Source organism: Delphinapterus leucas, chromosome 19 (assembly GCF_059928025.1).
Source record: "Delphinapterus leucas isolate spDelLeu-1000000601 "Yukka" chromosome 19, BTC_Dleu_Yukka2, whole genome shotgun sequence".
In the NCBI taxonomy this organism is placed as follows: domain Eukaryota; kingdom Metazoa; phylum Chordata; class Mammalia; order Artiodactyla; family Monodontidae; genus Delphinapterus; species Delphinapterus leucas.
The window spans coordinates 18,607,780-18,634,839 of NC_143147.1; the positions used below are offsets into that span (position 1 = coordinate 18,607,780).

At 43.1% G+C, this 27,060-nt stretch overlaps 1 protein-coding gene across 8 annotated transcripts in view; it reads left to right on the forward strand.

The window, feature by feature from the left end:
* ZZEF1 (zinc finger ZZ-type and EF-hand domain containing 1) overlaps positions 1–27,060 on the forward strand; it is a 130,209-nt gene that overhangs the window by 72,072 nt on the left and 31,077 nt on the right. For 7 of the 8 annotated variants that reach the window (XM_089900570.1, XM_089900566.1, XM_089900568.1 and 4 more), the window contains 18 exons: positions 673–794; positions 881–1,003; positions 1,855–2,021; positions 2,105–2,186; positions 3,153–3,354; positions 4,430–4,578; positions 6,271–6,511; positions 9,716–9,795; positions 11,968–12,061; positions 12,824–13,292; positions 14,168–14,332; positions 17,718–17,837; positions 18,619–18,780; positions 20,352–20,481; positions 22,190–22,328; positions 23,904–24,069; positions 25,028–25,290; positions 26,735–26,904. In XM_089900570.1, coding sequence (XP_089756696.1) covers positions 673–794; positions 881–1,003; positions 1,855–2,021; positions 2,105–2,186; positions 3,153–3,354; positions 4,430–4,578; positions 6,271–6,511; positions 9,716–9,795; positions 11,968–12,061; positions 12,824–13,292; positions 14,168–14,332; positions 17,718–17,837; positions 18,619–18,780; positions 20,352–20,481; positions 22,190–22,328; positions 23,904–24,069; positions 25,028–25,290; positions 26,735–26,904 — 3,044 coding nt within the window. The remainder of the gene's footprint in view (positions 1–672; positions 795–880; positions 1,004–1,854; positions 2,022–2,104; positions 2,187–3,152; positions 3,355–4,429; positions 4,579–6,270; positions 6,512–9,715; positions 9,796–11,967; positions 12,062–12,823; positions 13,293–14,167; positions 14,333–17,717; positions 17,838–18,618; positions 18,781–20,351; positions 20,482–22,189; positions 22,329–23,903; positions 24,070–25,027; positions 25,291–26,734; positions 26,905–27,060) is intronic. The other variant, XM_089900569.1, reaches the window with a different exon arrangement.

Here is a 27,060-nt window from a genome sequence, read left to right on the forward strand (position 1 = left end):
TAAACATTGCCTCTGCGGTCATACAGCACTCTTAGATGATACTATATTCTTCAGTAGAGTCTGTCTTCCCTGTTTTAATCAAATTATCCAAAAAAGAAAGTCTTGAACTTTAAAAATCTAAGGTACACGTGAGCACTTCTGTGATCTTTGCTGGTACTGAAAATATTCATGTCCCATAAACCCACAGAAAATTATATGAAACCCAACGGGTTCTGAGAATTTGTATGTAGAAAAATTAGTTCCATCAAACTTGGTCTCAGCAGCCATGTCAAAAATGCTTACAGTATTGAGTCTTGGCTCTTCAAGTTTGGCCTGTCACATGGCGTACCTAGAGGCGGGCCCTTTGTAAACAAAGGGAGAGGCAGACCAACTGGGTTGGTCAGCCATGTACCTTCACTTATAAAAGGGATATCTCCACCCCACTGAAAAGTAGCAAAGACAAAAAAAAAAAAAAATCACTCACTTTAAAAGTAAACTTTTACTGAGATTCGCAGGGCTTTTCCCTCCCAGAGGAAAACGTTTGTATGACACTGAAATGGTCTCATGGTCTTCTCTGACGGGGAATTCCCTCTCCAGCTTCTGTGACCCTCTCCAGCTTTGTCCTTGATGATGGCCAAGCAAGTGATGTTTCTACCATATAAAATATTAATTATTTTCTTTATGTTTTGGCAGATGTGGGACAGTTTCTGGCACGCATGAGAGTGATTTTGGAATCCCTTTTGTCACAGTATAGCGGGAAAACTGTAGTAGAAAAATTATGTAATTCGGTGTTTTCAATGGCAGCTCGTCAACTGGTAAGACAGAGTGGCAGCCATTTGTAAGGGGTGGGAGGGGGCAGAGTCTGAGGTGGACGCTAAGTGCTTCGTTCATCTTCCTGTAGGTGATCTTTCTGCTGGACTTTTGCACATTAGATATTTCACACTGCACGCTCTTGAGAGAGTTCAGTGCCCTGACAGAGCTGTTGAAGGAGCTCTGCAGTGACCCTGATGGAGGACTGAACAAGGTACCTCGAGCTGGCGTTTGAACCTGCTTTGTATCCCCTCTTAGGAACGCTGTGACCATACGTAATGAGACATACCACTCAGTTACGGGTCTACACGAATAAGTTACCTCTAGAAGAGCCCCCTCTGTTTTATCAGTACTTTATCAGTGTCTATCAGCTTTATCAGTGTTGGTTTTGACAGCAAGAATAAATGCCATTCTGAGTTGATTTGGTACGGTCAGCATTAGACAGGAGACACAGAGGAAGCTGTACATAGATTAATTTAATTGCTCTACAGCACATGAAATTATATCAAAACCATGTGAATGATTAACCAAATTGAAGTCCAGAAGAGAAAATCTGGGTTGGGTATTTAAGAGCATTTTCTCCCTTACTCAGCCTTACAGGACAAAATGTTTTTTCACTGTCTTGTTTGAATCACACAACTCTGTGGGAATAGAAAGGGCATATATTTAAAAGCCTATTTTAAAGACAAAAAAAGCAAAGACTGAAAAAGGGAGGGAGAAGACAAGATGGGCTCGGGTTTGCCAAGGTCCCAAATAGGAGTGTAAGGTCTTTCATGCTAGTACTGGTTTGTAAGAAATAGTTCTTACAGATAGTCATAGTTAGAAAAATAAAAGCTAATCAGAGTTACTATAACGCAATAGAAACCCCGTGTCTTCTCTGCTGAATAAATGTATGTTGATCGATATGTAGAGATGGGAACATCAGGTATATTTTTAGGCTGTGTGATGATTTGTGTAGGGATGTCAAAGGCTACTGTCTGGGGCACTGATGCACGGCAGTTTCCTGTGTATGGCTGGATGTAGAGTGATGAAAACCCTTCTTTCTTAACTCGTTTGTCTACATAGCTGGATGTGGAGACTTGGCAACAGGAACGTCCTGTGGTGTTACATACGTGGACCAAGGAGTCTGCTCACAACTATGAAAATAACTGCCATGAGGTGTCTGTCTTTGTTAGCCCAGGGGCAACCTATTTTGAGGTGGAATTTGATGAGAGATGTGAAACTGAGAAAAGGTACAACTCACCTGTTCTTTTTCCCCAAGCAATAATGGATCAGAAATGAGAGACGGAAAGTGATAAAGATTATGCTTTCACAGGTATGATTATCTGGAATTTACCGACGCTAGAGGTGGGAAAACACGCTATGACACAAAAGTCGGCACTGATAAATGGCCCAAGGTGAGTGATGTTCCCAGAGAGCCATGCGATACTTGCTTCTGTGTCAATTCTTCTCCTTTTGTCAGCCTCAGGCGGTAATAGAGATATGGTCTTTGAAGGGAAGCACTTATATTACACTTTCGTAAAAGGAAGTGCTTATAGCAGAGTTCAATACCTGTTTTGTAAATAAAGTTTTTTGGGGATACAGCCGCGCCCATTTGTTTGTTTCATCTGTAGCTGCGTTGGCACTTTAGTGGTGGAGTTGAGTCATCGCAAGAGAGGCTGTATGGCGCAGAAAGTCTAATGATTTACTCTCTGATTCTTCGTAGGAACAGTTTGCCACCCCTGGTTTATATCACATTGTCAGAGTAAATGGGGAGTTGTAATCCTTAGCAAGAAAGGGCCAGTGAGTCCAGCAGGGCCCTGACCATGGTGATGAAAGCCAGGATCTCCCTCACAGTTAGGGCTGCATGGTCTCTGGGGCTGGGAAGTTAAGTCCTGCTTCACTGTTGACCTTCTCTCTGCTGTCAGCGGTCTTGGTTGGGAGCAGAGGAGCGGGCAGCATGCTCTCTGGCTGAGTAGGTGGTGGGCAGATGGGCATCTGAGGTTTAGAAAACCGACCAGCAGTTTTCAACTTTGCTTCTTCATAAGATGCAGTTGTGAATTTTCTGTTTCAGTCACTCCGTTATACATTTCTCCTTTAGTAGTTTTGGTGGGGGTGATAAGATATAATGGTGAGAATATAGACCAATGTTTTTTTTTTTTTTGGCCATGTGGCATGCGGGATCTTAGTTCCCTGACCAGGGACCAAACCCATGCCCCTTGCAGTGGAGGCACGGGGTCTTAACCACTGGACCTCCAGGGACCAGTTTTATATTTAGACCAATCTTATATTTAGATTTTTTTGAGTCGCGAAGAACATGCTTATTACTGAAATGCTACCTTCTCTAATCAGTTTGTCCACATGACTTTTTTGTTTGTCTCTAGAAAGTGACCTTTAAGGCTGGTCCCCGGCTGCAGTTTCTCTTTCACTCTGACAGCAGCAACAATGAGTGGGGCTACAAATTCACCGTCACTGCCTATGGCCTGCCTGATGTCGCCGTGTCTTGGGGCTTGGATTTACAGCTCCTTGTTTCCCGGCTGATGGGACGCCTCGCTTCCCAGTGCATGGCACTCAAATCCGTGCATCGTAAGTCCACAGACCATCCCTTCCCTTCTTGCTAACAGCCACATTGAAGAGCAAGGTGGTACCCCTTTTGTGTAAGTTGTCTCCACATAGCAGCAGAGCAAAGGGGATTGATAAAATTCCCTTTCAGTTTCCTTTAAACTAAACCAGAATAAGATTTCTACTTGACACCATTTTCATCAAGTTGCTTGACTCAGACAGTGGAGCGCATTGCCAAGGAAGGACATGGTGGATTCCCTGTCTGTGGAGGACAAGTGGGGAGGGAGCTGAGTTTTGGCAGCATTGTCATCGTTTTTTTGTGAGTCAATTTTGGTATACTCCAACAAGAAGGCAGAAATTTGGAATAAATTAATTGTATATTCTCTAATTATCTGAATACTTGTGTGAATGTGTATAAATATGTGAACTTGGATTTAGCCTTAAAGTGATTTCTTCAACTTATTTGTTAAATTCATCCAAGGACGAGTGAAACAAGAAATAGAATGAAACTTTCTAGTGTATTTTATTTCTATATCATGTCTTGAGTTTTTCCTCACTTTAAAAGTAAAACATCATACAAAAATTGCCTAACGGAAAAAAGCCAAGGGGAAAAGCCAGTTTTAATCCTGATACCCAGAGATAACTATTATTAACATTTTAATCTGTTTCTATCTAGCCTTTTTTCTTTGTTTATTCATAAACACATACATGGTGGGTATTTAATTATTGCTGCTATTTTTTTTTTACAAACTTAAGTTTACGAATTGTGAACATGTCCCCATAATGAAACGTTTCCTGTTATACCCTAGAGGTAGTTCCCATTCTGTTTTCAACTTACTACACGGGTTAAGTCATTTCAGAGGCACCTGTAACTGAAGCTGTCGTAGAGAATGGTAGCATTTCAGGACTGCCTGATGGCTTGGGTTCATTGGGGTATTTGTTTATGAAGTATCACAGTTACATTCTGCTAAATGTGCGTGAATTCCCTCCAAGTCTTAATGCCCAAGTTTTTTTAAAATCTTTTCTTCACCAGTTCAAAGATTCTCAGTATATTAAGGAAAAAATAGAACTCTCATCAGCCTTCTTTTTCTCTTTCCAGAGTTAGGAAGTAACATGGCAATACCTCAGGCAAAAATGGCATTAGTCCTAAACTCCCCCTTGTGGAAACCTGTCTTCAGGCACCAAATATGCCCAGAGTTGGGATTAGAAGCAAGCTGGCCCACTCACCCACCCCAGGATAATAAGGAGGTATTTATTCTTCTCTTGTCTTTGTATTTGGAATGGGAAATGTTTACTAATATTTATTACTTTAAATTATAAACGTCTGTGTTTGTATCTTATCACCCCCACTGAGCTGTTAGCTCCTCGAGGGCAGAAACTATCCCTTGTTCACTTGGGGTCCCCACTGTGCACCACAGGGGCCAGTGTAACGGGTCTTCAGAAGTATTGACTGACTGACTCTTCAGTGATATACAGTAGGTGCTCAGTAATCTCTCTTGATGGAGTTATTAAACAAACAAGTCGAGTCTGTTTCCGGTGCCCGCTGAGTCAAACTTCAGAATAAATGATTTATGCTGTACTTATTTGTTCTCCATGGAACAGTAACACATTATTTAGGCTTATAATAATTAAAAACGAAACAAGTTTGCCCACTGTCTCTTCTTCATCTCTCCACCCCTCTCTCTCTGCTCTACTACTTTTCCTCCCTTCTTCCTGCCTCCCCCTACCCCAGTTCTTCAGTAGTTAATTGCTGAATCCAGGGGTTCTTGCTCAGCTTCTCTTCTCCTTTGCCTCTCTGCTCCTTCTCTTATTCCATGGCAGCCCACTGTCTTCTCTTAATCTCACCACTCCATCTACCTCCTTTATTGATCTCTCTTCTTCCTCCTTCTCTGAAGAGTAGGCTTCATTTGGGCTTTCTCCCCTTTCCTGCACCCCACCAAGACTTGATGCTGTCTCCTCTCTTCTGTTGTCATATCTGTGTGAAAAATACCTTAATGTCAGTTTCCAGCCCTGGTTCTTCTCTCAGGCTCCAGTTGTGTATCCCCATCTTCCTGTCAGGTATTTCCATTTAAGTGTTCTGATTCCCTTTAACTCAGAGGTGTAAAACCAGGATGTCTCCCTGGACTTCTCGCTCCTGTTACTGTCATTATTGTTTCCCAGGCATTGAACCACTGCTCCCTGGCATCACCTTTATCCCTACCTTGTTCTCACCTTTCCTGTCCAGTCAGCTGCAAGCCCTGTGGCTTCTTCCTTGAGATGTTCACCACTGTCTGTTTCCTCTGTCTCCATCTTTATTCAGACCCTCATCTTGCACTTGCATTGTTACATTGGTACCTACCAAGTTTTTTTTAATCACTGCATTATCTTGTCATTCCACTGCCAAGCACCATTAATGGCTCCCCGTTGCCCACAGGGTGAAGTCTAAACTCCTCAGTGTGACAGTCAAGGCTCTCTACAGTCTCCTTTCACCTTACCTATCTGACTCTAGTTCCCACCACTCCCCAGCTGAGACTTCAGGCCAGGTCAGTCTCCCCACTGACTCTTAACTTTTGCTCATGGTTGTGTTCCTCAGGGCCAAACCTGCCCAGTCTTCAGGGTCCAGTCCAAAGCCCGTCCCCTCCAGGAGGCTTTTCTTAGTTACTTTAACCTGCCAGGAGCTCCCTCCTGTGAATTCTCAGCACTGGGTGTCCCTTCTAGGCATTTGGCACTTGATAATCTTATGCTTTACAGTAGTGGTAGTTTTAATGCTTTTAATGTTTTATTTATGTTTACCTTTTTTTTTAACCCATGTATCTGTCTGATCTCCCCCAAGTAGATTGAAACTTCCTGAGAGTAAGCACCGTGTTTTATACTTCTGCTTTGGCCTAGTAGGTGTTCAGTAAACTTTATTTTTTGAATGAATGCATTAAACATGATGGTTTCTCTTGTTGTTGTTCCCAGGTTAAGAACATCCCTGATGATCCCTGCCACCAATTTCTTCTTGACTTTGCACAGTCAGATCCTGCCCAGAACTTCTGTGGGCCATATTCAGAACTTTTCAAAGGATTCATACAGGCATGTAGAAAACAGGCCCCAAAGACAGATATAGTTGCTGGTTCCACTATTGATCAAGCTGTGAACGCCACCTTTGCTGCTCTGGTGTATCGCACTCCAGATTTATATGAGAAGCTGCAAAAATATGGTAACTTATATTACAGGGAATGTTTTTGATCTGAAGGCCAATTGCTAAGTTTTAAGAAAGCTTATCTTAAGTGAAAGTTGTAAAATATTTTGGAACATAAACATACTTCTACAACTATAGACTTCATCTTGTCAGTCCTACTTTGCCAGTCAAAAGATTTGTGACCAATTTATAGTTAGCAGATTGCAGTATATAGCAAGTAGCCTTGAGTTTCCTAATTAGCAGATAATTTGTCTTTATCCAGAATTCTCATGGAAAACTGCCGAGAAGTTTAATGGAAAGAAACCTTAACTTGGGTTGTAGTCCCAGCTCACAAACTAGAAGTTGTGCAGCTTCAGGTTAATCAGATAACCTTTCTGCACCTGAGTATCCTTAGCCGTAAAGTTTAGAGTTGATTAGCTCTAACATGCTAAGAAATTCCAATTTAAACCTGAGATGTTTAGGTAATTGAATGTGCTGATAACCAAGGAGGAAATGCAGGTATTAACGCCATCTTTAGACTTGCAGCTTCTTTGTAGCATCATCCCTGCTTGGTTTCCTTTGTTGATAGCCTGCTCCTTGCCATTTCTTTTCCTCATGTCCCCCAGGGATACCATCTCTGTGTATTTACTATAAGTGTAGACTGCAGCCTAACAGGACCCACAGAGAGGGAGGGTCTCTCCCTACGCATAATCTTTCAGGGGAAAAACATTTCAAACCCAGCGTAAAGACAAGTTATGGGCTGTCCCAAGCACTTTGGCAGGTTATGTGTTCTTTCCATGGTGCTGATGAAAGAAGCAGGAACAAATGCTTCCTTTCTTAGAGTAGGTAATTGCTTATTGCTCTAATTATTATTATTATTGATATTATTAGCACTGCTACCTTTATTGCTTAGTCCTGTGTGTCCCACATTGCAGAGTTTATTTCCTGATGTCCAAATCATCTCAATTACTCCTTCAAATCTTAATATTTCCTTTAAGAAGCTGCTCAAGTAAATAAAACTATACTGAAGCATGAGTGGTTTAGGTAAACAGCTGTCACATGGGAGAGTATATTTCTGCTGGGAGTGAGGGGCCTGCTGACCTGTATGGTTTTGAAAAAAAAAATGCGGTACATATTTCCATAATCAAATTGTAGTAAGACAACTGGACAGCCTTTGTTACCTGTGGGAACTTTCAGTGGAAGGATAAAAGCCTTGTGAGTTAAAAGCTGAGAGATAGAACTCTCCCCCAGCTCTTTTTCAAATCATGTTCAGCTATCACATACCTATTTGCAGTTAAGAAACACACAATCAAATGTAGAAGCTAGAAATATTTTACCGAATACAAGTTGTTTCTAGAATACCTACCACTGTTGCTTTGAAAGAGGTAAAGTTGGTTCCCAGTTCTTTCTGTCCCTGCCTCTAAGGGGCTATTCATGGGTTCTTCAAGACTGAACTACTTTGAGAGTGGTCCTTGTCTAGCTAATTTGCTCATCTTTGTATAAAAATTTGTCACCCTTTTGGGTTAGAAATGTACGGGAGGAGTTTTTCAACTAGACTGTAAGCTGCTTGAGGCCAGGAACCATGTTTGTTTTTTTCAGCATAGTGTTTCCCAGTGCCTGGCATAGAGCCTGGCAATTCTAGGTATTCAGAAAATACATTGCATTTACATTGGCTCAACAGAGGGCGTCACTGTGTTCTAGTAGTTTATCCTTTGGTTTTTAGATGAAAAGGGGCAGGCCTCATGGGTCTTTCTTTTAAAAAAAAAAAAAAAGACAAAAAGAACTTTTTTGTTATTTTTCTAATTATAAAAATAATACCTATTCATGTAGAAACTTACAAAGTACAGAAAAGCTTAATTATCAACTATAATCTCACCACTTCAAGAACATTTTTCTGTTATCATTTTTCTATATATCTACCTGGCCTTTTATTTAGGTATATTTATATGTGTACATATGTATATATACACACCATGTTTTTACTATGTATACTCTTTTTAAATAAGATAATTTTGTACATACTGTTTCATAATCAGCCTTTTTTACTTACTATATACCATGAACTTTTTTCCATGTTTTTTTTTTTTAACATCTTTATTGGAGTATAATTGCTTTACAATGGTGTGTTAGTTGCTGCTGTATAACAAAGTGAATCAGCTATATGTATACATATATCCCCATATCCCCTCCCTCTTGCATCTCCCTCCCACCCTCCCTATCCCACCCCTCTAGGTGGTCACAAAGCACCGAGCTGATCTCCCTGTGCTACGCGGCTGCTTCCCACTAGATATCTGTTTTACATTTGATAGTGTATATATGTCCATGCCACTCTCTCACTTCATCTCAGCTTACCCTCCCCCTCCACCTGCTGTGTCCTCAAGTCCATTCTCTACATCTGCGTTTTTATTCCTGTCCTGCTCCTAGGTTCTTCAGAACCTTTTTTTTCTTTTTAGATTCCATGTATATATGTTAGCATACGGTATTTGTTTTTCTATCTCTGACTTACTTCACTCTGTATGACAGACTCTAGGTCCATCCACCTCACTACAAATAACTCAATTTTGTTTCTTTTTATGGCTGAGTAATATTCCATTGTATATATGTGCCACATCTTCTTTATCCATTCATCTGTCGATGGACCTTTAAGTTGGTTCCATGTCCCAGCTATTGTAAATAGTGCTGCAGTGAACATTGTGGTACATGACTCTTTTTGAATTATGGTTTTCTCAGGGTATATGCCCAGTAGTAGGGTTGCTGGGTCATATGGTAGTTCTATTTTTAGTTTTTTAAGGAACCTCCATACTGTTCTCCACAGTGGCTGTATCAATTTACATTCCCACCAACAGTGCAAGAGGGTTCCCTTTTCTCCACACCCTCTCCAGCATTTATTGTTTGTAGATTTTCCATGTCAATAATTATTTTTTACTCACTTTTAATATTTTTTATTTTGCTTTTAATTTTTTTATATTTTACTTTTATATTTTTACTTTTAATATTTTACTTTAACAGTATATCCATTTCAGATGCTGTTTGTTTGAATAAAGTTAGTTTGAAGTAACACAGAGAACCCATTACAGGTGTTTGTGGTTTAATTGATAGTTTTTTCCCCTAGTCCTCTCTTAGGAACCCCCATGTGCAAGTGTCAGGGGAAGAGTTTTCCTTTGTGGAGATTGGGAGGTGACTTTGGGCTTCATGTTGCAGGAGTGAATTGTGTTAACTGAATGTAACCTCTCCTTTCCCCAGTAAACAGTGGGGGCAAGACAGCCCTGAGTGAGGAGTTTGCACAGGTGTATTCCTTGGCAGATGGGATTCGAATATGGATGGTAAGGTTTTCCTTTGCATGTGATTTTTATATATTTTGAGTTTTCCCACCATGATATCATTGAATTAAGGTAAGTAGCTCTCTTCTCAAGAATTTAACTTTAGGAATGTTTTTCAAAACTGAAGTTCAGTGATGTGAATGGATAAAAAATAATTTAGAACACTTGAAATCATAATTTGGTGAATGTTGAGATTGTCAGAGTAAACAGGGCTCAACTGAGCCCCCCCTTACCTCCTTCTGTAACCCAAAGGCTGCTCGGTGGAACCTAGCCTTTTAGACTAGGGGGAAGAGCATTGTGTTAGATGGCAGTTTTAGGCAGAGGAGAGCACTCTTTCAAAGGAGAGGGCTTTTTGCATTTTAGAAAAGTAGTTCTGCAGCATTGTTCGTGACAGCATTAAACTGGAAGAACAAAATGTCCCATTTATAGAACAGACAAAAAGATTATATATTATATTACTGTATAATACTATATTACAGTGAACGTGAATGAAGTAGAGCTGCCTGTGTCAGCATGGGTGGTGCTCACAAATGTGATGATGAGCAAAAAATAGCAAGTTGTAGAAGAATGCGTAGGTATGATATTCCTCATATAAAGCTTAAACATAAACTAGATCTCTCTGTTATGTACATAAATATGTAGTAAAATTATACAAATGCATGGAAATGATAACAAATTCAGGAGAATTGTTTTTATTTCTTAGGTGTGGAGATGAGTCTATATTAGTATTATTTATATATATATTTACAACCACCTTAAATATTGTATAGTAATTGAGAAAGCAATCTTAAAATAAATGAGTAGAGGCTGGTAGTAAGAGTGAAAGCAAGAGACTAGTTGTGGTAATTAGGTGAGAATGGCTTCTGCTACTTGGGAGATAAGATAATTAGACTGTGTGATTGATCTGAGGGATGAACAGGCAAATGGAATTTAGGACTGTTTCCGTGTTCCTGGTTTGGGTGACTTGGTGGGTGGGTAGAAGTGTTGACCAGAATAGGAAGAATGGTCTTGGATCTGGGAGTGGGGTGCTAAGTTCAGTTTGAGACCTGTTATATATGAGGACATCTAGGTTATTTAAGACACCTAGCTGGAGAATTTAGTAAATGTGAAAGAATATAAATGTCAAGGCAGAGATAAGGATAACTTCAAATCATTGGTAATAGTTTTTTTTTAAATGTATGAGTTTATCCAGGAACAGACAGCCTTGGACAAAATCCACAATGATTAGAACATAGCTGGTGCTCAATGTAGACGAGATAGATAGATGGAGACCCAAATGAACAGGGACTCTCAAAAGAAACTAAAAGGTATCATCATCAGAATGGTGGCGGGCGGATCAGAAGAGTGTGTTGACAAAGGAACCAAGGCAGTAATAGCAATTTAAGAAAGAGTGTCCGATAAAGTCAGCGGCCACACACAGTTCAAGTAAAAAGGGTTTGGCAATTGTGACAAAGCACATTGTAGATTATGCTTCTGGTTTAGCATATGACAGACTGCCAATGACTGGACAAGATACCAGCCTTCTCTCTAAGACCTTGGTCTACATACATCACACATGGTCTTCTGTCTGGGCTGTGAGCACCATGGCCCAAACTGTGACCATTGCCTGTGCTGGTACTAGAAGCACCATTCTCTGCCTGGCAGTCTCAGCATCACTTAGAGGTGTCCCCTCCTTCGGAGGAGAATAGAGATCAGCTTGTGGTTCAACCTCTGCTGCAAACCGGGTGTGTGATTTCTGGCCACAGCACGCGGCTTGCAGGATCTTAGTTCCCCGACCAGGGATTGAACCCATGCCCCTTTCAGTGGAAGCACAGAGTCCTAACCACTGTACCGCCAGGGAAGTCCTGAGACCTCTCTTCTTTATCCGTACTAGGTCAGCTTTAGGTAAGGGCCCCTCCAACTCCAGGGTTCTAGAATTTTTTAAAGAATAGGGTCATGGTTACAAATCCCTCCCAAATAGCACATAGTTGAAAAGGAGGTAGTCTTGCAGATAGACCTTTAGGCAGCTTCAAATCCTGAATTATTTCTAGGACAAACAAAAACAGCTCAGTCCTGTGCACAGGACTGTAAAGTTCTCCAGGATCTCAACACTGTGTGCTTTTGAAGTAGTTTGCTGTGGCTGCCCTTGCTGCCCTGTCTGGACAGCGTAATTATGTGGCTCAAATCCTTCCCCAGTTAGAGATGAAGCAGAAGTCCCTGATGAGCCTGGGGAATGAGGCAGAAGAACAAAGCAGGCCAGAAGCTGCTGAGGTGAACCCCGAGAGCCTGGGTGAGTGCCATCTCCGGCTGTCATCACTGGGCCTTCTGTTTCCATTTTGTAGAAAACCAGTGACCCACCTTCTAGATAAGTTTAGTTGAAGCTGTGTTGACCTAGGGAAGGTAACACAGGCACTAAATGTATTTTCCAAGGATGTTCACAAATAGAGAAGTGCCAGCTGTTAATTGTTTATTAACATGATCCAGATGGAGCATCTTTCTAATTACTTTCCTTAGGAGGCACGAAGTGCTTTTTGAGCTACATCTTGTTATGTTTTTAAAGTGTATTCACACTAAATATTTAATGAAATTAAGGAATTACTGTTAATTTTTAAAATTTCATAGTTATGTTATTATTTAAAACTTTTTTTTAGTGAAATATACTGAAGATTTTACAGATGAAATAATGTGATGCCTGGGATCTGCATGGAAGTAATCCAGGGAGTGGGAGTGGGTGAAAAAAGACTGGCCTTGGATTGATGGCTGTTAAATCTGGGCAAGGGGAAGGGTCCTTATGCTATTCTCTCTCTATGTATATTTGAAAATGCCCACAATAAAACTTTAAGTGTGCTGATGGTAGTGCTAGGGAGATTTTGATCTATATAATGAGAGAAAATTTGATTCTGTCCTGTCAGTAGATGTGTATATCACTGTGTTAATGGAGGTATTTCTTGTCCTAAACTGTAGAGTTTAAGTAGATTATTTTCAATGCAAGAGTAGGCAACAAGTTTAATTTCGACTTTTTTTCATTATCTTTCTTGCATTTTGCATTTAGCGAAAGAGTGTTTTCAGAAGAGTCTTCTACTACTGAAATTTTTGCCCATGGGTGTAAGTTCAAAAGAAGGCTGTGACAAGTTGGTGGCTGTAGATGACACAGATCATCTGCGGCCACTGGACAAGCGCCAGAGGACAAGCTCTGTGGTGGAAGAACATTTCCAAGCCTCTGCATCTCCCACCAAAGCAGCGCCCCCTGCTGTGGAAGATAGGAGTCCTCGCTTGGATGTCCAGCCCACGCTGCCGCCCAGCAGTGGTGCTCCTGCCACGGAAGTGTCCTCTGCCACAGCCGAAGAGCCCTCGTCACCTTCCACTCCCACCCGGCGGCCTCCCTTCACCCGGGGGCGGCTCCGGCTGCTCTCCTTCCGCTCAGTAGAGGAGGCCAGACCGTTGCCCACAGTGAAAGAAAAGTACCCTGTGCTGAAGGATGCCATGGACTTCATTAAAGATCAGTCACTCTCCCACGAGAGGTGAGCGCCTTCTCTTTTCAAGCAGCAGGTACCCAGTCTTGTCAAAGACTTGAAGTTCATGTTAAAAACGAGCAAATAGGGCTTCCCTGATGGTGCAGTGGTTGAGAGTCCGCCTGCCGATGCAGGGGACACGGGTTCGTGCCCCGGTCCGGGAAGATCCCACATGCCGCGGAGCGGCTGGGCCCGTGAGCCATGGCCGCTGAGCCTGCGCATCCGGAGCCTGTGCTCTGCAATGGGAGAGGCCACAACAGTGAGAGGCCCACGTACCACAAAAAAAAAAAAACAAAAAAAAAAACGAGCAAATAATACTTGGAGGACAGATCAAGATTTGTCTTAGAATGTCCAAGAAAAAAGTTTTGATTTTGTTTTTCTTTTAAAGAAGTATTTTTTTCACTTGAGATTTGTACATTATGCTATATATACATTATATCAATAATGTACCATTTGGATAAGAAAAGAAACATTTCTCTTCGTAGCTGCCAAAATAAATTTGTCTTATTTTAACGCTGGGAGAAATTTAGGATTTGATATTTTCTGGCAAAATTACTTGTCAGTGGACCTATACCTCTGGAAGTATTGCATATTTTAATTTCCTGTCCTAAGTTTGTCCCTGGTTTACCACAGAGACAGAGTTCCTTTTTAATCAATTAATTGTTCAACGTGAGTTGTTGGGCTTCTGGACAGTGAACTGATTTGTAGTGCTGCCGAGTAATGACTAAAAGTAGCAAACAGGTCTTGTTATCCTTCCTGAATGGTACCTCACAATAGTGTTTCCTTTTTATTAATATGGCATCAGAACTTGGGTAGGGGTCTGTTTTCTTTCTGCCCCAGCTCGAGAGTTTTCTGGTTGTTCCTGACTTGAGTTCTGTCTCCAGTGTTGTAAAGGTTCTTTCCTTGAGGAAGGCCCAAGCCCAGAGCATCCTCGAGGTCCTGAGGATCATTCAGTGTTGTACAGAGTCCCTTGGGCAGCCTCACTGCTTCCACCCGCCTTTCATACTTTTCCTGTTGGAACTTCTGACCTGCCAGAAAGAGTTTACCAAGTAAGTCCAAAGTATGAGCCTGCGAGGAAGACAAGCCGGGGTCGTTTTAAAGAAATCCTGATTGTCTTCTCTAAGTAAGAGCTCTATCATTTCCACGTAGGATACAAATTCATGTTTTTGAACAATTCATTCTCTCATTCTAAGGAAAAATGGGTTCTATCCTTTTAGTAAGTAAATACCAGAACATGTTTATTCCTCTTGATGAGTTTATCAGCTTTATTTTACCAATGAGGGTTGTATTGCCTGTGCACCCATACTCATCATTTGGCTCCTGGAAGCTGTGGGCCACATTTAGTGCTCATTTACCGTAACAACATAAATCTAAGTACCTCACAAGGTTGTTTCAGCAGCCACTTGGTAAATACCTCCCGAGTGTTGTCTCTACCAGCCACCGTTCTAGGTGTTGTATATAGCAGTGGGCAAGGCAGACAAGATCCTTGTTCTAGTGGAGCTTGTATTCTGTTTAGGAGAGATAGACAAAACAAAACAAACACAAACAAATGAAAAATATAATCTATAATCTGGCTACGTGGTGATTTCATACAGAGCGACCTAATTTGTGTAGTTGGGTTAGGCAGGCTGAGGAGGACGTGGAACCAAGGCATGACTTGACCAGCTGAGATCCGGGGGAAGAGCACTAAAGGCAGAAGGACCACCACACAGACCCTAGGGTGGGGGATTAGCCCAAGGAGCAGAAAGAAAGCCAGTGTGCCTGAGCGAGAGAAATAGGAGGAGGTGAGGTCAGAAAATTAGGGTCCATATTACGTAAAGCTTTGTAGGATATGGTTTAAGGTGTTTGGATTTTACCCAGAGTTGTAGATGGGAAGTCCCTGGAGAAATTTAAGCCCAAGGGGAACACACTGTGATATATATTTATGAAAGATACTTCTGGCTACTACATGAAAAAGAGTAGAAGGAAGAAAAGCAGTGGAGAGACTGCTGCAGTAGCCCAGGCAAGAGGTGGAGGTGGTTTGGACCAGGAGATAGTACTGGAGAAGGAGAGAAAAGGATGAGATTCAAGATACACCGTGGAGGTGGAATTGTAAGGACTTGTTGATGGATTAGACGTAGAGGGTGAATGAAAAGAGTCATGGGGAAAGAAACCTCTAGGATTTTGGCTTGAGCAGCTGGGTGGATGGTGATACATTTTACTGAGGGGAAGAGTATGGAAGGAACAGATTGGGGTGATAATCAAAAGTTTTGTTTTGGCCATGTTAAGTTTGAACTGCTTCTTTCATACCCAAGTAAATATGAGAAAATAGAGATAAGAGTCTAAAGTTCTCAAAAGAAACCAAGAGTAGGGATAGAATTTGGATGTTGTCTGTATATAGATGGTACGTAAAGCCGTGAGACCAGATGAGACCTTCTAGAAAGAGTGCAGAGAGATGGACAAGAGGGGGCTCTGGACTGAGCATTAGGGGCCCTTTATTTAGATGAAGTCAAGCAGAGGAAGAGGAGTCATGAGGAGACCAGGGAGTGACCACCAAGAGCAAAAACCAGGGGATGGTGGTGCCGTCGAAGCCGACAGAGGAATGTGTCTCCAAAGATAGAAATGGGGCTTCCCTTGTGGTGCAGTGGTTAAGAGTCCACCTGCCAATGCAGGGCACACGGGTTCAATCCCTGGTCCGGGCAGATCCCACATGCTGCGGAGCAACTAAGCCTGTGCGCCACAACTACTGCACCCGCGCGCCACAACGATTGAGCCTGCACACCACAACTACTGAAGCCCACGCACCTAGAGCCCGTACTCTGCAACAGGGAAGCCACTGCAATGAGAAGCCCGCGCACCGCAACGAAGAGTAGCCCCCTCTCGCCACAACTAGAGAAAGCCGGTGCACAGCAACGAAGACCCAACACAGCCAAAAGAAAAAAAATAGATAGGAATGGTCCATTGTGTCATATGCTGATGTGAGAGGTTGAGCGAGATAAGAACACACTAGATTTGACAGCAGTCTTACTGGAGCCATGAGGCCACAAGCTCTGTTGGACTGGGTTGAGAAGAGAATGGGGGTGATGAAATGGAGAGGGAGACTAGACAATTATTTCAGAAAATTTGGCCGTAAAGGGGAGCAGGGAATTAGGATAGTAATTGCAGGGGATGTAGCATCAGCTGAGGGTTTTGAAGAGATAGCAGAGTATACTGTACACTGGCGGGAGTGGGTCAGTAGTGAGGAAAACTCGATGCAGGAAGGAGGGCTTAACTGCAGTAGCAGTGCTTAAGTGTAGTGGTCGGCCTTCGAGAACCAGGGAGACTATCCCCCTGGCAGCAGGGGGAAACACACTGGGGTAGAGACACAAGTTGGTTGGTAGGTTTGGTGGTGCGAAGATGGGGGAGTTCCTGTGGGATCATTTCTGTTTTCAAAATATAAAATTTGAGGGTAGGTATCAGCTCTAAATGATGGCTTAGGAGGAGGCAGTGGAAGTTTAAGGAGAAGCAGGAGATTTGAAATAGTAATGAAAATTGAGACAGCCGGTCTGATTGCCTGACAGTTTGGAGAGATTATTTGAGAATTATGGTTGTGAACGTAAAGTGCTACTGGTCAGCTTGGTTGTGTGGTGTTTCCTCCAGCAACAGTTAGCTATTTTGATGTTGGCATATAATTTCTCAGGCAAGTATGTGGAGGGAGAAGGCAGCAAATGACTTGGTGATTGCTAAGGTATGATTATGGTGACGGGCCATGGAATTGAAGCTGCGTACGGGGCAAAGAGACAGCCTGGCGGCAGTGGTGGATAGTCAACGTGAGGGAGCGTCATGGCTTGGGGCTCCCTGGGATTGGTGGGAGTCGCAGTGTAGGTGAGCAGGGTGAGAGGTCAGTCAGAGCAGGATGCTCTGAAGTCAGGATTTCAGAGGTAACGCCGTTACTGTGGTGACAAGGTCAAGGAAATGACCATCAGACGGGGATGGCAAAGGGGCTGGAGGAGAAGATCGCTGGAGGTGAAGATGGCAGAGGATCCAGAGATGGCAGAACTGGGGCATCATTCCCATGGGTGTTGGAGTCTCAAAGGTGACAAGGATCAAGGTCGGAAAGACACTGAGCTTGGCCCTGAAGTCGTCACTGAAGGGAGGCAGAGGGGTGGGCGTGACTGTGTGGAGAGGATTAAGTTTGGTAATTTGTGACGAATACTTAACACGGTACCGGTACCGGTACCGGGGCGCTCAGGTAGTGGTGGGAAGGGTGGTTTTTATAATAACAAAGAAAGGTTATTAAGGGTCATCTCCATACTCCTGGTGGGCAACCTTCTTGATCCAAGCAGATGAGTCACTTGCTGTTTTGTCTGTTACTTTCTGAAGTTATGTTTTTATTAAGTTTCTGTGCCGCTTCGTTAGCAATTAAGTGATTAATGTTCTGGCAATTCAGTGACTGGTAATTTCTTCTGTTTCTAGTTATTTTGGACACCTGGAGGGCTGTGGTGCAGATCTACACAAAGAAATTCGAGACACTTACTATCAGTTTGTTCTGTTTTTGGTCAAAGCAGTTAAAGGATTTAGTAACATAAACGACAGGTATGGGATAATTTTATGATTTCTAGAGAAAAAATTATTTCTGTTTTTTCTGATTTTTTAAAGAAATACATGTCCACTGTTACAGAAAAGCACAAAGAGTAAAATAAAAATAACCCCTAATCTTACCGTCTGGAGCTAATTGCTAATGTTAACTTATCAGTATATTTTCTCCCAGCCTTTTTTCTATATGGTGTGTACAGTTTTTTAAAATGGATGGGTTTTGGTTCATCTGAAAATTTGTAACCTGTTATTTTCAGTTTTAGAAACTTGAATAGACACTTTGCTGTACACCTGAAACTAACACAACATTGTAAATCAGTTATATCCCAATAAAAATTAAAAACAAAACTTGAATAGAAAGCCATTCCCCGGTCTCCTCCATAGTAAGTGGTTTAGACATAAACCTTAAATCAAATGGTTCTTCTCTACATCTGAGCTGTATAACCTAGGCTAATTGGGCCTGGCCCTGACCTTGCTGTTTATCAGAGGTGAGTTTTACTACTCAGTCCTTTACCGTAAAGTGTCCCCTGTGGTAGTCCTAGCAGGGTGGAGACCTTTCTCTTTATGCTTTCAGAACTGTTTTGCTTAATCTGTTGTTTGAAGAAGGTTTGTATGGAGTCTGAGAAATTTGAAGAGAGATTATAAGGAACCCAAACCAGCAATCTGGCGTTCCCTTCTGTTTTCCACTGACAAGCACACCAGGTCTCTGATTCACATTGTTTCTGTTGTCTCCGTGGATGATGGGCAGCTTTAGTAACTTTCACCTTCGTGGTCTCTTCAGGTCCTTGCTGCCTGCCTTGTCCTGTGTCCAGACGGCCCTGCTTCATCTTTTGGATATGGGCTGGGAACCCAGTGATCTTACCTTCTTTGTTGACATTCAGTTACCAGATCTCCTCATGAAAATGTCACAAGAAAATATAAGTGTCCATGACAGTGTGATCAGGTAAGGACACAGTCCTGCACTCTTCAGTTCCTACAGTAGCTAATCAAGTACAGGGATCGTAGCACATTCAGAGCTCGGGCCTGGAGCTAGACTTTCTGGGGGGTGTCCTGGCTTTGCCACATACTAGCTGGATGACCTCGGGCAACTTTTTAAACTCCTTTGTGCCTCAGTTTCCTCATCTTTAGAGCTGGAGGTAATAACAGTACCTACCTCAGGATTGCTGCGAAGAATGAATGAGTTCCGTTTCTCAGTGTTTAGCAGGTATCTGGTGCATGGTGTTGTATATAAACTGGTGGCGGTGGTATTGTGAACTCAGCATGAGTTTTCTCCTCATTTTTGGAGATCCTCATGTAGCTTGTTGAATTGGAGAATCCTTTTCTGTTGGTGGTGGTGGTGGTGTGTGTGTGATTTTTAGCCACTATAATCTCTTGCACATTACAAGGACTTAAGGTATGAGGGGAAAAAATAGTATGCAAAGTTTTCTTTTTTTTTTCTTTGCACTTCTCATTCCTCTTACCCATTAATCACTCATGTCTGTAGAAAAGAAAGAAGAGAAAGGGGGAAGAAGAGCAAGAGGAGATAATTAGGAGGAAATCAGTGAATGAATCAACATCAATTTTTACTCTCTCAGAAGAGATATCCTGGGAAAAGGACATAGAATTTAAGCGGTCTCCTTGTTTACAAACCACAGCCATTGCCCTGCTGTCAGAGGGAACTCTTGGTGGAGGGCTGCGACACAGCAAGGAGGAGGAATGGGTGGGGCATCAGCTTTCTGGCTCTTCAGTCATCAGTCTGCTTCTTGTTTCAAGCTTCGCCTACTCCTACGTGACCCAGTCCTTGGGAGTAGGGACCGCACCTTCCTCACCACTCCCCATAGCACCCGGAGCAGGCTCAGTTTGAGTAGGCCTGAAGTCAGTTTGTTGGAACACGTGAATGAACAAATGTGTATTTGTTGGTTGGTAGATATTTTGCATTTGCTGTCGAGCAAATAGTTGTGTATTTAAAATTCCGGTTGCTGAAACAAACTGTAAACTGAAATTATGGAAATCTGTAATTTTGCACCTAAAAGGACTCCCTGAGATTATCTATTAGAAATGAGGAAACTGAGGACCAGGGCTGAGTGCTGTGTCCAGGTCTTACAGCAGCCAGCGGGAGAGCTGAGGCCCCAGGGTCTCCTGACTCCCTTCTCATGCTGCTACCACTAGGGTGTGCTGAGCATGTCCAAATAGGACTTTTTTTTTTTTTTGCTTTATTTGGCTCCAGTGCCTGGCACATAGTAGGTTCACCACAAATGGTTGTTGAGTGGGATTATGCCATGTAGGTACAACCTTTCAAGCTCTAATTCCTCACCCATTGTAGTCTACCCTGGAAGGGGCTTCTCCCTTTTTATTGGTATATATCTATCAAACATCTGGCAAATCCTGGGGCTTTGAAAACCAAATTGACCTCTTCCCTTCAGAAGTTTAAAAGTGCCTCGTGTATTAGACCCATAGGACACAGAGTCTGCTAACAAGCACTTTCCTTGATTATTGGGAGAGGCATGCTTTTCTCTCTTTATGTCCTTCTTTCAGCCAATGGAGTGAAGAAGATGAGCTTGCTGATGCCAAGCAGAATTCAGAATGGATGGATGAGTGTCAGGATGGCATGTTTGAGGCCTGGTATGAAAAAATAGCCCAGGAAGATCCAGAGAAGCAGAGGAAAGTAAGACCTCTCAACTAGAGTAACCTGAAGTGACTTGCTAGGAGTTTGGAGAGGAGAGTCTGTGCGGGGGAGTGCCAGCAGGCTGTCCCCTGAGAGGGCTCCAGGTGGCAGTCAGTATCTTAGTGAGTGGCCATCACCCAGCCTAGTCTTTAACCTGAGGGGCCCTGAATCCTGACTTGACCACAGTCAGGTGGTGGTTCCCTCCCGCAGAACTAGATTCACAGGAAATAGGCTCGTGGGGCTGAAGTAAAATATTAGGTGCCAGTTTATTAATTTATAGTGAGAAATAGAATTGCTGAAGGCCCTGGATTCTGGTGTCCGTGGTACATTCTTTTCCTGTAGGCAAGCAACTTGGGAAGTCATGTTTCAATCAGAAGGTTGCCTGGTGAGCGTGGAAGCAGCCATGTGTGCCCAGAATCAGTTACATGATTCATGTGTGTAGAGGCATCAGGCTCACATAGCCTGCCATGTCCATCTCCACATTCGGGGTTTATCTGTCACCACCACATTATGCCAGGCATCTGCTGCTTCAGATGCCTTCATTTTCTTCGTTTGTGTGCCTACTATGTGCCAGTTACTTTGTTCATTTGGCATCTCTGTGGTGCTTGGATGGAGCACACCAACTTGGCCTTTGTGATTTTTCTCTCTTGTATGTTAATACCTTATTGGGAGCCATTCTAAGGTGGCTTGGCATATTTGCTATGCTATACTACTGTATGGTGACTTAGTGGTTTATTTCCCTTATTTCTAGGCCGTAAAGATAAAGCATACTGTAGCCTCCAGGGACTTCGCAGTAAAACAGTTTGTTTTGCTCATGAAATGGTGCCCTTACTCTTTCCCCAGAAAGTTTTTCTTCTTAAGTGCCAGCAAACAGTGCTGCTTTTGCAGTGTTTCCTGTGTCTGTGAACACTACCCTTGTCCAGCCAAGTACCCAGGCCAGAAATCTGGATGTTGTTCTTGACCCTTCCCTTTCGCGGGCCCCTGTAACCAGTCCGCCCCCAAGGTTCCTCACCTCTGCTTTCTACTACCTCTCAGCTCTCCCACCTTCCACCATCTCACTTTTGGCCCAGTCCAGCCCTTATCACCTGTTGGGGGAGTGCTTTAACAGCTGCTGTCAGGGTCAGTCTCCCTGTCTCCAGTCTTGCCCTCTCTGATCCGTTCTCACTTAGTAACCAGAGGAGCTTTCAGAATGCTCAGTTACTCTTCTGTTTAAAACGTCCGTGACTCCTTAGACTAGCATCCCAGGCACTTGTGGTTTAACCTTTCTAACTTTATCTGGTTTCCCCCCCTCCACACTGTATTCTACATACGAAATTATTGCCAAGCTCATGAGCCCTTGCCTTGATCCTTTTGTGCCTCCTGTAGAACTTGCTATTGCTTTTATCCGGCGTGCCCACCACCCTTACCCCCACCCAGCTAATGCCTGTTTGCCCCTCAGGTCTCACCTGAGGAATTAGCACCTTTGAAAAACCTCCATGTGCCCTGTAAGCCTCCTGAAATTGTCTATCCAAGCCCCTGTCATACTGTATGCTGTCATCTGTTTGCTTCAGGGAATTCCCAACTAGACACTAAGCTCCTACATCCCCTAATCCTAGCACCTAGTACACTGCCTGGAATATTTTAAGTACATACTGAAGGATGGATTGATTACTGAATAGTGGCCACATTAAAAGTCTGTTGGTTAATTGTGTTTTATTTCATCTTATAGATGCACATGTTTATTGCTCGCTACTGTGACCTGTTAAACGTGGACATCTCTTGTGATGGGTGTGATGAAATTGCCCCCTGGCATCGCTACCGGTGTCTGCAGTGCAGTGACATGGATCTCTGCAAGACTTGCTTCCTAGGTAAATTTCACGGCCTCAGTGTACCATACCCAAAAGGAATAAGCATTTCTATTTTCTGTGATCTTGTCATTTTTTACACTCCCACTGTACAGTAACAATACTGCCCCAGCAGTGTTCTCTGACTTGTTGGCGAATATGACCCTTATCTCCCCAACTGAATGATAAACTCCAGAGCTCTGTTATGTGATGTGCTGTCATCTTCTATCTTGCTGGGTATAGGCACTTGATAAACACTCAGCACCAATGAATGTACATTCAGTTGAGTTTTCAGGAAATGATTTTGCCTTCTGAATCATGCAGTGTTTATAAGAAGTAAAATACACACAAGCAAACTTCAGAAAGTCTTGAATCCTCTTGACTTGTAGGTGCTGAGATAAAGCAGGTTGTCAGTAGTAAGCATTTGAATGCTCTTTGTGTGCATCACCCAGTCGAATAAGATACAGCCTCTGCTCTGGAAGCATTTATAGTCTTAGCAGGAGACTGGACCTGCTCACAAAATGTATATTCCAGGACAAGAGTGTACATGCTGAGTTACAGATGAGCAGTACAGATTGTTCTGGAAAAGTTCAGAAGTAGGGAAGGCTACCATTGCAGGAAGGCGTGTGGAGGAGATGGGATATGAATTCGTCTTTGAAGAAGGTTAGAACTGGGTGATGAAGGAAGCAGTGGAGAGTGCGTCGTCATCCAAAGCTGAGCAGGTCCAGGGACAGAGGAGTGAGCATATGTAGTGTGTTTAGACAGACTCTCCAGTGTCTGCCGCTGAGTGATAGATTGAGACAGGTTGGGTCCAGGTTGTAGGACCCAGAGATACCAGGCTCAGGAATTTGAATGAGTCTACAGACAGTGGGGAAGGTTTTTCAAGAAAGGTGTTAACATGACCAGAGCTGTGCTAGAGAAAGGGGGTTCTGTCCATGTAAGAGTTTCCTTTAGGAAATCAATCACAATAGTGACAAGGGGATTAGTGCCTGGACTGGGTTTCTGGCAGTGGGAACTGAAGTGGGTCAGAGGTAAGGAGCATTGAGCAGGGTGTATGACGGGGCTCAGAGACCCATTGGACTCAGAGTAAGAAGGAGACCAGAGCTTTCAGTCTCTTTCGTGACTAACATTCTTTCTCACTCAGTGGGTCTATGGTTATGGAGTCTGTTTTCATCTATGATTCGGGAATGAAAAAGTAAGAGCAAATACCTGATAACTTCTTAGTGCCTGTTAAGAAGAATACACCAATATTTGTTAGAGGAGAGGTCATGGGAGACAGCCCACAGATTGGTGTGTGGACTTGTGCTGCCAAATGGAGGTCATGATGGGATTGGTGACCTGTTTGATCAGACTCCGTATTGCTCTGGAAAAGCAGGGTCCATGCACGGTACCATTGCTAAGATGTTCCATGCCAAGAACATCGTGCATATGCTAAGAGCCACCTGGGGAACCCTTGGTCTCCAGAAGATTCCTGTGGCCTATGACGCCCAGAACAATCTGTTGGGAACAACCCTGCTTCTGGGGTTGGTTTGGGTTTGGAAACTAGCCCTTCTAAGAGCCCTTTGCCCAATTCACCTCACGCTGCTGTTTCTCCCCCAGGTGGGGTGAAGCCTGAGGGCCACGGAGATGACCACGAAATGGTCAACATGGAGTTTACGTGTGACCACTGCCAGGGTTTGATCATAGGCCGGAGGATGAATTGCAATGTGTGCGATGACTTTGACCTTTGCTATGGATGCTATGCGGCCAAGAAATATTCCTATGGGTATGTCTCAGATGACCTCTAGCCTGGTAAACTTTTCTTCATGTATTCCTTTGCCTTTTTTTTAATAATTAAAAAAAAAACTTGCATTATAAAAAATTTCAAACATACCCACAAGTAAAGAGAGTAGTACAATGAATCTTCATGTAACAATGACCCAGACTCAACAATTAGGAAGATTTTGCTATGTGTGCTTAGCTTATTCTTTTTTTAAATTTTCCTTTGTTAAAGTATTTTAAAGCAAATTCCAGACCTTAAATCATTTCCTTCCTGCATACTTCATATCTGTCTCTAAAGATTATGGTCATTTTCTCATGTTACCAAAATGCTATAACCACATCCTGCGAAACTTCACAATAAGGAATTCTTACTTCACCTGGTTTCCATAGACAGTCTTCCGGGGATTGTGAAATCCCAAAATGGAATGTGCAGTGTTTGTTCACTTTTCTGAAGAGAGGGCCCATACCCATCTTTAAAATTTTTTTAATATAAATTTATTAATTTTATTTATTTATTTTTGGCTGCGTTGGGTCTTCGTTGCTATGCGTGGGCTTTCTCTAGTTGTGGCGAGCAGGGGCTACTCTTTCGTTGCAGTGCGCGGGTTTCTCATTGCGGTGACTTCTCTTGTTGCGGAGCACAGGCTATAGGCGCATGGGCTTCAGTAGTTGTGGCTCGCGGGCTCTAGAGCGCAGGCTCAGCCGTTGTGGCGCACGGGCTTAGTTGCTCCATGGCATGTGGGATCTTCCCAGACTAGGGCTTGAACCTGTGTCCCCTGCATTGGCAGGTGGATTCTTAACCATTGCACCACCAGGGAAGCCCTGTCTTTAAATTTTCAATAACCACAGTCTTAGAGCTACCTGATGCCCAGTTGTGACCGTGCATGTGGTCCCCTGAGGCCCAATTCTCCCTTTTGGGGGGCTCACAAAGGCCTGTAGGCCTTAAAGATGTCTTGCCTTTGCAGCCACTTGCCTACCCACAGTATCACTGCCCATCCGATGGTGACCATCCGGATCAGCGACCGGCAGAGGCTCATCCAGCCCTACATCCACAACTACTCCTGGCTGCTCTTCGCCGCCCTGGCTCTCTATAGCACCCACCTGGCCAGCGCCGAGGACGTGGATGGCGAAAAGCTGGATCCCCAGGCCCGCAGCAGTGCTGCCACCCTGCGGAGCCAGTGCATGCAGCTCGTCGGGGACTGTCTGATGAAGGCTCACCAGGGAAAAGGTAATTGTTCCTCATGCATGGAAACCAGACCACCCCTCAGCTGCTTGTGAAGCAACAGCCCCAGTGGAAGTGAAATGCAGTGCTCAGTTCAGAAGCAGTAAAACCCAGTTTTCCACAAGAGGTGCTCACCCTGGAGTGGAACCTAATTTTAAATCCCCAGATGCAGGACTTCCCTGGTGGTCCAGTGGGTGAGAATGCGTGTTCCCAATGCAGGGGGCCCGGCTTCGATCCCTGGTCGGGGAACTAGATCCCACATGCTGCAACTAAGACCCAGTGCAGCCAAAATAAATAAATAAATAAATAAATATTTAAAAAAAAATAAATCCCCAGATTCATTTGAGAGAAATGTCAGCATTAAAGTAGCATTTAGTTTCTCTAAAATATTTCATGAAGATGTAAAAAAAATTAATAATTAAAACTCTTGATGTCCGGGGATGAAGTATTTAGTATTTGAATCCACCAGACTTAACTTTGCCAAAGGAATGCAGCCTTTTTTTAACATGGAGTGCAAATCTACTTCCACACAACTGTGTTCTAGATGAGAGCTATTTATAACTAAAATAGTTTTGATTAGGGACTTCCCTGGTGGTCCAGCGGTTAAGACTCTGCACTCCCAAAGCAGGGGGCCCAGGTTCGATCCCTGGTCAGGGAACTAGGTCCCACATGCCACAACTAAGAGCCCGCATGCCACAACTAAAGATCCCGCATGCTGTAACTAAAGATCCTGCACACCGCAACGAAGATCCTGCATGCCGCAACTAAGGCCCGGCACAGCCAAATAAATATTTTAAAAATATTTATGTTATAAATATTTTATATAATAAATATTTTAAAATAAATATTTTAAAAAATATTTATAATATTTTAAATAAATATTTTTTTTTTAAAGTTTGACTAATAAAATATCTAGATGACTTTGAATCTACTGAGGGGTGCCAAGGAGAAAAATAATGTGAATGTTCAACTTCTGAGTAATTTAAATTCCTTTCAGAATAATGGACTAACTCCCCATTCTAATAAACATTAGGGAAATCAGACTTGGATGAAGTAGCAGGTGGGTAATACCAGTACTTCAGACCTATTTTGTTATCTATTTGCCAGTGGAAATTTAGAAGTCTGGCTGTTTGGGGCTACTACAAAATTTTAATGTTTATGATTTTCTAAACAGACAATCCTGTTGTATCTTTTGTCCTCTGTTGTTAATAAAGTACAAGTATCCCCCACTATCGAAACTTCCGGTGTCTGAAATCAGGAGCTGAGTAGATTTGGACAGCCATGGCGAGGGGGGTGGGAGGGTGGAAGGTTGGATGGAGTACTCTTTGGTTCAGTTCGTGGAGAGCTCAGCCATGTATTTTCATATAGTAGCAAAGTGATTTATGGCATTTGCAGAGAATAATCCTTATTATAAAACTTTCAACCATTCTCTTATTTGCTTCCCATGTAGGTCTTAAAGCTCTAGCTCTTCTTGGTATACTGCCAGACGGTGACTCTACTTCAGAAAAGCAGGCCCCACCAGTCGCTGTGCCCACCCAAACATCAGAGGAGCAGCCAGAGAAAAAAGCCATCCAGGCTGCTGTGGAGCCAGCCGATGCAGGCCCATTTGTGTACCGCAGTGTAAGTAACAATCCTTCCCTGGGCAGAATCACAGGTGAGCTCAGAGCTTTCACACGAGGGACTGGAACACAGAGGTTAACGGTATAGGCTTGTGACCCAGATTACGTGGGTGCAGATCCTCTGTCAGACCTTGGGCACGTCACCCGAATCTCTTCG